The 8,366-nt window shown below is 48.9% G+C and overlaps 1 protein-coding gene across 1 annotated transcript; it reads right to left on the bottom strand.

Annotated features, from left to right (window-relative positions):
- Window positions 1–1,995: 1,995 nt before the first annotated feature.
- On the bottom strand, window positions 1,996–5,803 carry Stbd1 (starch binding domain 1). Its single transcript, XM_013020154.1, has 2 exons — window positions 5,551–5,803; window positions 1,996–3,269 (listed from the first exon to the last, which is right to left on the bottom strand). The coding sequence occupies exons 1-2, from the start codon at window positions 5,753–5,755 to the stop codon at window positions 2,437–2,439; spliced, it is 1,038 nt and encodes a 345-aa protein (XP_012875608.1). The 5' UTR covers window positions 5,756–5,803; the 3' UTR covers window positions 1,996–2,436.
- Window positions 5,804–8,366: the final 2,563 nt, after the last annotated feature.

Genomic DNA, 8,366 nt, shown 5'->3' with positions numbered 1-8,366 from the left:
TATCAGTGAGTAATCCAATCTCAAAGCTTTGGGGCCCCCAGTCCAAAATTTCAGAAGTCTCTCTTTCTATATTTTAATAATTAAAGAAAATGTTTCATTACTCTTTATAGCAAGTAAGCTGGTAACTTCTAGATGATTAATTCAGTCTGTCTAAATTGAATTTTGATAAATTTGGGTATGTGTGTATATAATATACAAAACAGATAGGTTATGCTAACACACCAGTGGTAATGTGGTCAAATGCTAGCTATCTAAAAACAAACAAAACAAACATGTGCTCCTGCTCCCTAGTTCAGAGCTGTCAGAAAACACAGTTGCCTAGCCAGAGGCTCTGCTGCCCAGTCCCTCTCCTCCTCCAGCTGTGCCCATTGGTCAGTTCTCACTTATAGAATGGAAGGTACAAAGCAAATCAAAGGCAGTAATAGGTATTTGTGATATGCCTCGCTTTCTTGCCTTTCCATGGCTGATACAGCAACTTGGGAAGGTTTGGGTTATGGTAGCACAAGGCAGTAGAGCCTGGGGTGCTAGTTTTCTGCTAAGATGCACTGCTGGGTCCAAGAACAAGGAAGTCTATCTGATGTTGCCTCCTGTATGACTGGTCTGTTAACTGTAGCCACCAGTTCTGATGCAGCAGATAGAATTCTGAGGACAGATGTGCCTTCTCAGGAAAATCAGTACCTCTTAAGTCAGTTGCCTCTAGTGAAAGTTGAAGTTTTATTTCATGAGATAATAAAATGGCTTGTGAGGGGCTGGGAAGGTGGCCCAGTGGTAGAGCGCTTGCCTTGCATGCATGAGGCCCTGGGTTTGATTCCTCAGCACCACATAAACAAAAAGAAAAAAGCGCTGTGGCTCAAGTGGTAGAGCGCCAGCCTTGAGCTGAAGAGCTGAGGGACAGGGCCCAGGCCCAGAGTTCAGGCCCCACAACCGGACCCCACAAAAAAAAAATGGCTTGTGATAATATTCTTTCAAGGGATTTTTATTGAATTTGTTTTCCTTTACTTTCCCTCATAGGAATATTCTGCATTAACAGCAAACTGTTCAAGTAACAGCAGGTGGCCTCTGTGGCTCTGACAATGTCACCTGTCAGGCAGCCCTTTACTAAGCATTTCCTAAGGCTGGATTTAGTGGGGTTTAACTTTTCAGCCAAGACCCAACTTTTACCAGGATTAAGTATATTATTTTACCAATGATACTTATTAAAAGTGATATTAATATGTAAGGTTTATTTGCAAGATCAGGCATGCTGAAATCCTCTTCTAAGCACAGATGTTTTAAAAGAAATGTTCTAAACTTTTACTCCAAAGGGAGGAGAAAAAGACATATATCTTCTTACATAAGTGTGTGTGTGTGTGTGTTGGTCAGGGCCTGGGTGCTGTCCCTAAGATCCTTTGCTCAAAGCTAGCACTCTACCACCTTGGGCCACAGTGTCACTTCCAGTTTTTAAGTGGTTAATTGGAGATAACAGTCTTATGAGGACTTTTCTCTCCGGGCTGGCTTCAAACCAAGATCCTCAGACCTCAGCTTCCTGAGTAGCTAGGGATTATAAGCATAAACTACCAGTGCCCAGCTTCTTACATAATTTTTAATATTTGCTTTTCTGTGTAAAATGCATATAGTGTTTTATTGGACATCTGGGTTACTATAATACTAAGAGAATTCAGACATTTAGTAAAGATTACAGCTCAGGTTTTATTTGTTCAGATATAACTTAAACATTTATTTCTTCTCAGAGCAGGTTCTACATTAACTGTTACCAGGTTACAGCTACTGGTATGAGAGGCGAGGGAAGAGGATGTCATGGGCAAGAGTTTCTATAGGACAATCCATCTCTGGAGACTTGGTGTGTGCAGGTGTGAGGGGAACAGAGACAGTCCTACAAGGGCTCCCCTGGGAAATGATGGGTGTGTCCTTCACTGGAGCCACACTGGGCTGTACCTCCCAGTCTTCAAAAGAGCTGTCCATCAGGCCAACCCACAACCCAACCCCATTCAGCCTTAGATCACTAAGATAGAAGCACTTGCCATCTGCTAATTCCTACACAGCAGGTAAAACCAAACAAAAATATGGAGGAGTCTCAGGGCATTGCCGCAGATCTTTACTAATTACATCTAGCTTGTACCTGTTGTAGCCCATTAGCTTCTATGCTTCTTGACCACAGTCCCACCGGAAGCTTGGCCAGATCACTCTCTAAGAGGTTCAAGCCCTGAAGAAAATACATGACTATCAGCACAAACCAACCAGTCAGTGCAACAAGGAAAAAAGTCCACACTGCTGAGAGCATTGTCTGTATACATATTTATCTCCCTATTAGATTAAAGGCACTAGCAACTTTGATGGCTAAATTTGGAGTTGTACTCACTTTAAATTACTCAGTGTGCACCACACTGTAGCCTCTCCACATTCTGGTGTAACTTCTCCAGTAGTCTGCCAACTAACTCAATGAACCCCCCACCATCTGTGAACCACTTTATCCTCATGGCCAGTTTCTAGAAGTCTGTTGCTGCATTCTTCCCAGCGTGTAACTTTCCCATTCTCCACTAACACAAACTTCCACTCCACCACTGTATCTGCTGGCAGGAAAAGAGAATGAGACCAGATCCCATCCTTGTGGTTGTGGAGTGGAATATAAGTCTTCCATCCCCCAAGACTCTCGTGGTCTCCGGTCACTGCAAGGAATTGTGCACCAGTGCTCGTAGTGTAATGAACCTGAAACCCAATGCTGACTTGCTGAGAGTCCGAAGACCTGACCTTCTGATCTGCTTCCCAACCTCTCAATTCTACACAAGTGTTGTCACAGTCCATTCCCTGACTCACATTTAACCCAGAAGACTCAATTCTGCCACCCAAGCCAACATCCCCCCAAGATGAGTGCCTAGATACCACTTCCCAGTCCTCCTGGTCAGCTGGGGCCTGACTGTCCAGCTGTGCATGGCTCACTCCAACTCTGTCCACAGGCAGGTCACTAGAGGACAGCTTCTTTCCAAAACAGGTAGCTGCACTAGCAGGTGTCATTTGTCCTTTTTGGAAGCTCCGTTCTTCTCCATGAGATTCAAGGCTTTTATTTCTCAAAGCTTCAGAGTAACCTGCAGAGTTACCAGTCTCAGAAGCAGCTAGCGTGTGTGTGTCTAGAATCTGTGCAGCAGGGCAATGCTGTCTTGTTTTGTTCCCATCTGCTCCACACAGATTCTTCTGTGCACACATGGCTTCCTGCAGGTTATCCAGGCCTTTGCTTGCAGAAATCAAATGTCCATTGCTTTCTTGCAGATGCTCTAAGGGAAAAAAGAAAATGTATTAGTGTTGGGTCACAAAAGAAAAGAGTCTGAGAAAGAAGATTGCTATCTGAAGTCTTGCACTATATCTGCAGTACTACTAAGTCAGGTTCATTTTTACTTCATATGCTCTCAACTCTCTACTTTTAAGAGTATGCATGCATATTCTACCGCCAAAAGTAAATCCAAAAATAGAAATACAATCAGCATAGAGTATAAAGGAAGTGGCAAGTTGTAAAAGCCCAACTGTAAACCTGCCCTCAGTCTCCTACTGTCCAGGCCATGCTAACATGCAGCCAAGTCAAACAGCTTGGCTTCTGTCATCAAAGGGAACTGAGCTCAGTGGTACAGCAGGTATAGCACAAGGCCCTGGGGTTCAATTCCCAAAGAATAAACCAAAAACCCTGTGGAACAAATGGCTGCATAGCTTTCCCACACATCCAAAGAGTACTTCACTTCTCCGAAGAAATGCAGCAAGGGCAGGAGTCAGCTCCCAGACTAACAGGCAGATGGGATCAGCCTGAGCTATCACTATGTGAGTACCAAGACAGTAGTGCATGACAGTGAATGTGAGGACAGTGGAACTTCTTCAAAAAGGGACACAGCCTTTTGAATCCCCTCCCACTGTACCCTTTTCTTAAAATAAATAAACCGTTCTTAAATCTACACAGGATTCCAGTCTCGTGGCTGATGCCTATAATCTTAGCTACTTGGGAGGCTAAGAGCTAAGGACTGTGATTCAAAACCAGCCTTGGAGGTGGGGGGAGGGGGAGTCATGTGACTCTTAATCTCCAATTTGTATTTAAACAATAGAACAAAACCTGGCTGGGCCTGGTGGTTCACACCTAGCTACTCAGGAGGCTGAGATCTGAGAATGGCAGTTCAAAGCCAGCCCTAGCATAAAAGTTCCCGGGAACTCTTATCTCCAATAAACCACTCAGAAAACCGGAAGTGGTACTGTGGCTTAACTGGTAAGAGGGCTAGCCTTGAGCACAGAAGCTCAGAGGCAGGGCTGGGCCTGAGGTCAAGTCCCACGGCCACAAAAACAAAACCAACCTGGAGGTGCAGATTTAAGTGGTAGAATGAGCAAAAAAGCCAAGGAACAGAGCCCAGGCCCTGAATTCAAGTCCTAGCCTGCACACACACAATCCAACTCCCCCACAGACTTGAAATTTCTCTGTTGGCAGTCCATTATATCTCCCCTAAAAGACTGAAATCCACTAAGCAGGTAGAGTATGGTTAGGAGATGGTCTTGGCTTTTTTTTGTTTTTCTGTTGTTATTTTAGTGGAAGGGGATATCAACGAAAGCTACTCTGCATTCTCAGTGTTTCCATCTAAAACATGAGGCTGGTGGTCTTCAGAAACAAGATTAACTATCCAGCCCAAACCAGTCGCAGCAAAGGCAAAGGACAGATTTTCTTGTGCTTACAAAGGGACACCACCTTATTAAGAGAAAAAAAAGTCCACAGATGACATTTCACCATCAGGTGCGGGCAGCATGCCAAAGAAGGGCACTGGAAGGTAAACTTTGGTGCCAATGCTTGCTGTCTGCCTAGCTCAGTCTCTAAAATGTAGTATTCATTGTAGATGAGTGCCCCATTAAGGGTCCTCTCCGAAGATCGGACCACACTGCACCATTCTGTGTTGGGGGGGGGGGTGGGGAGGCACATGGGAGGGCCTATAAGTTTGGAAACCCTAGGCCAGAGCACAGCTTCAGGGCTTCAGCCCTGGCCTGCGTGGCCTGAGATCAAGTTGAACTTTGCCTTCCCAATAGAAGCGTCCAGATAGCAGGAGGCATTCACCGCATGGTGTTCTCAAACCCAAATCTAACGAGGACTGTGGGGTGACAGTCTAGGACTAAAGGCGTTGGAACTCAGAAAATAGTCCTGCTGGGTCAGAGACGGAAAAGGGTTGTGAAATCCCCAAACCTAGACCCTGCTTTCGAAGGCCGTGGGAAGGAGGCGCGGCCACTGCAGCCCAGGGCCCTGCACCCAGCACCGCGGGGCGGAGGCGCGCGTTCCCCTGGAGCGGGCCCTCAGGGGCCGGCGCCCAGGGCACCCGTGGCTGGGCGCGGCGCCAGCAGGATCCGCCAGGGCAGCTCCCGCACTTCCAGGAGTAACAAACCTTCCCAGCCCGGGAAAAACGAGGAGTGTGCGAGGGTCCCGGCCCCGCGGGGGGAAGCTGGCCCGCGGAGACGCACAGCCTCTCCGGCTCAACTTCAAAACTTCGGGCCGATCTGCCGTGCGTAGCCGGGGGCGGGGTGGGGGGTGGGAGGGAATACCTGGTTTGGTGATCAGCTCCTGCTTGCATAGCCCTGGACTCAGCCCGCCGCCGCCGCCATCCTGATGGCCTCCGGGAGCTGAAGCCTCCCCAGGAGGCGCACCCTTCCGCGGCTCCGCATCCCCGGGGTCTCCCCGCAGCAGCCACACGAAAAGCGCTCCCGCTAGACCTCCTCCGACCAGCAGGGCGGACCAGACGGCGCCCATGGCTGGGAAGCGGCGGCGGCGGCTGTAGTACACGGCCACTGGAACGAGGGCTCGGTTGACCCAGGCAGAGTCACGCCTGCCCGCCCTGCTCCAGCCTTTTATGGATGGGGCTAGGGACGCGCCAGGCCCCGCCTGCAGCCCCGCCTCCCTCCCCGCCCTCCAGGTACGGCCTCGGCTCGGGTGGGGCGGCCCGCGCTCAGCGTTCTCCCAATGGCTGGCAGCTGGGACGCGGGATGTCACGTCCCACTGGTGTCCTGCGCGTAAAAAGCCCAAGAACGCACAGCTGCCGCGCGTCCTGAACGCATCTGGGCACCTGCACCCATAGACCACCGCAGGCTGAGCGCTTCCAGAAACAATGGAGACAGCGCATTAGGATGGCAGTGAGGACAGCGCGCGCCGTGCCCCAACCTAGTGAAACCTGACCTAGTGGGAAAGTTCACTCCTTCGCCAGTTAGAGGCCCCTAGGCTCCCGAACCTCTACTCCCCGCCTTATAATATGAAAGGATCGGACCCAGCGCCCATTTTCCAGAACTGCCCATTATCCCAGCCCTGTCCAACCCTGGCTTCTTCCTCAGCCCCTTTTAGGGATGTGGTTGCTGCCAAATGCGCACCACCTGTCCCAACTGGATGCTGTCCAGGGATGGTGTTCTAGAGATTCATTTATTAAAATAGCCGCCTGTCATAAATCACTGCATTCCAAGTGTATGTATTTAGTTTGATCCTCACTAGAAGAGAGAACTTAATTCGCTTTGCTGGATTGATGCTTTACGCACCTTCTTCAAGTTGAAAGCCTTTCCCTTGAACTACATAGTCCCACATCCAACCGTTAGAGGCCACTGCTGGCAAATACCCACCCTGTCAGGGGCACATTGAAATGACGGGTTTTGTTTTTGCTTTTTTGTCTGTCGTGGGGCTTGAACTCTGGGCCTGGGTGCTGTCCCTGAGCTCTTCAGCTCAAGGCTGAAATGACTGTTCTTGTTGGCAGATTATCAAACCCAAGAGAGAGAGTCCTGGGATCCTCTAATTACTGGGAAAGGCTGAACTGGACTGGCCTTTAAAGTAGGAACAGTCAGGAGAAGCTGGGCCCTTTAACCTGTGGGCAGTGTCAGCACTGGATTGAATTGCAGAACACTAGGGAGGTATCCATGGACAGGTGGAGAATTTCTTGGTATAGAAAACATCTACCCAACCTCCAATTTTGGTGATCAGAAGTGAAGTTCTTCAAGTAACTGAGAAATCATATTTTCCCTTGGCTTCTTTCATGTCATTCCCAATGCCCTCACCCCATCATCCATGCTTCTGTGTTACCTCATCCAGATGACCACAGTAGCTGGCCCAGTTGCCCAGTGCCTCCACCTGCTCAGGCAACCATTTCAAGTTGCCCTCCTAAGCACAGCGCTGAGCTGCAGGTTAAATTCAACCCAGGTTTTTCTTTTTTTGTTTTGTTGGTCATGGGACTTGACTCTAGGCCTGGGCACTGTTGTCATCAGCTCTTCAGCTCAAGGCTAGCGCTCTACCACTTGAGCCACAGCGCCACTTCTGGTTTTCTGAGTAGTTTATTGGAGATAAGAGTCTCACAGACTTTCCTGCCCCGGCTGGCTTTGAACTGCGATCCTCAGATCTCAGCCTCCTGAGTAGCTAGGATTACAGGCGTGAGCTACTGGTGCCCGGCCCTAAGGGACTTTTAAAGTTAAAACTGGGTAGAGGCCAGACTCTGGGGGCTCATGCCTGTAATCCTAGCTACTCAAGAGGCTGAGATAAGAGGAACTCAGTTCAAAGCCAGCTGAGGCAGGAAAGTCTGTGAGACTCTTATCTCCAATACACTACTCAGAAAACCAGAATTGGAGCTGTGGCTCAAGTGGTAGAGTACTCACCCTGAGCTCCTTAGCTCAGGGACAGCGTCCAAGCCCAGAGTTCAAGCCCCACGACCGACAGAAAAGAAAAAAAAGTCCCATAAGACAGAGCTCCAGTGCCCCTCCCATTCTCATTTACCTGCACTCCACCAAATTGGGCTCCTCCTACCAGAAACCTCATTGTGGTTCAGGGTGTCTTCATACCTCTTCCTTCCATGTAGCTTTCCCCCAGCTTGATATTCCACTCCACACCCCTTACCCATTTCCTCCAATTTGGTTCTCCCTCTTGCACTCTCTATCTTTCTCCTCCCCCCTCCCCTTCTTTCCTTCCTTCCTTGCTCTTGATTCCAATAATGGGTACTCTTAGCTTTCTTACTCAAAGCTAGCACTCTGCCACTTGAGCCACAGCTCCACTTCTGGCTTTTTGCTGGCTATTTTTTTTTTGTCAGTCGTGGGGCCTGAACTCTGGGCCTGGACTGCTTAAGGCTAGCACTCTACCACTTGAGTTACAGTGCCACTTCTGGCTTTTTCTGCTTATGTAGTGCTAAGGAATGGAACCTAGGGTATCATGTATGCAAGGCAAACGCTCTACCACTGAGCCACCTTCCCAGCCCCAATTGCTGGCAAATTTTTTTATCTTTTTTTCTTTTTGGGTCTGGTCGTGGGGCCTGAACTCTGGGCCTGGATGCTGTCCCTCAGCTCTTCAGCTCAAGGCTAGCGCTCTATCACTTGAGCCACAGCGCCACTTCCGGCTTTTT

Source organism: Dipodomys ordii, unplaced genomic scaffold (assembly GCF_000151885.1).
Source record: "Dipodomys ordii isolate 6190 unplaced genomic scaffold, Dord_2.0 Scaffold49, whole genome shotgun sequence".
Taxonomy (NCBI): Eukaryota; Metazoa; Chordata; class Mammalia; order Rodentia; family Heteromyidae; genus Dipodomys; species Dipodomys ordii.
This window is presented reverse-complemented; position numbering and strand designations above follow the sequence as displayed.

Bases quoted from the DNA above. Each gene is read 5' to 3' on its own strand.
- Stbd1 (XM_013020154.1), bottom strand. From the start codon at position 5,755: ATGGGCGCCGTCTGGTCCGCCCTGCTGGTCGGAGGAGGTCTAGCGGGA. The intron at 3,270-5,550 runs GTATTCCCTCCC...TTTTTCCCTTAG, and splicing joins GGAGCTGATCACCAAACCAG to AGCATCTGCAAGAAAGCAAT.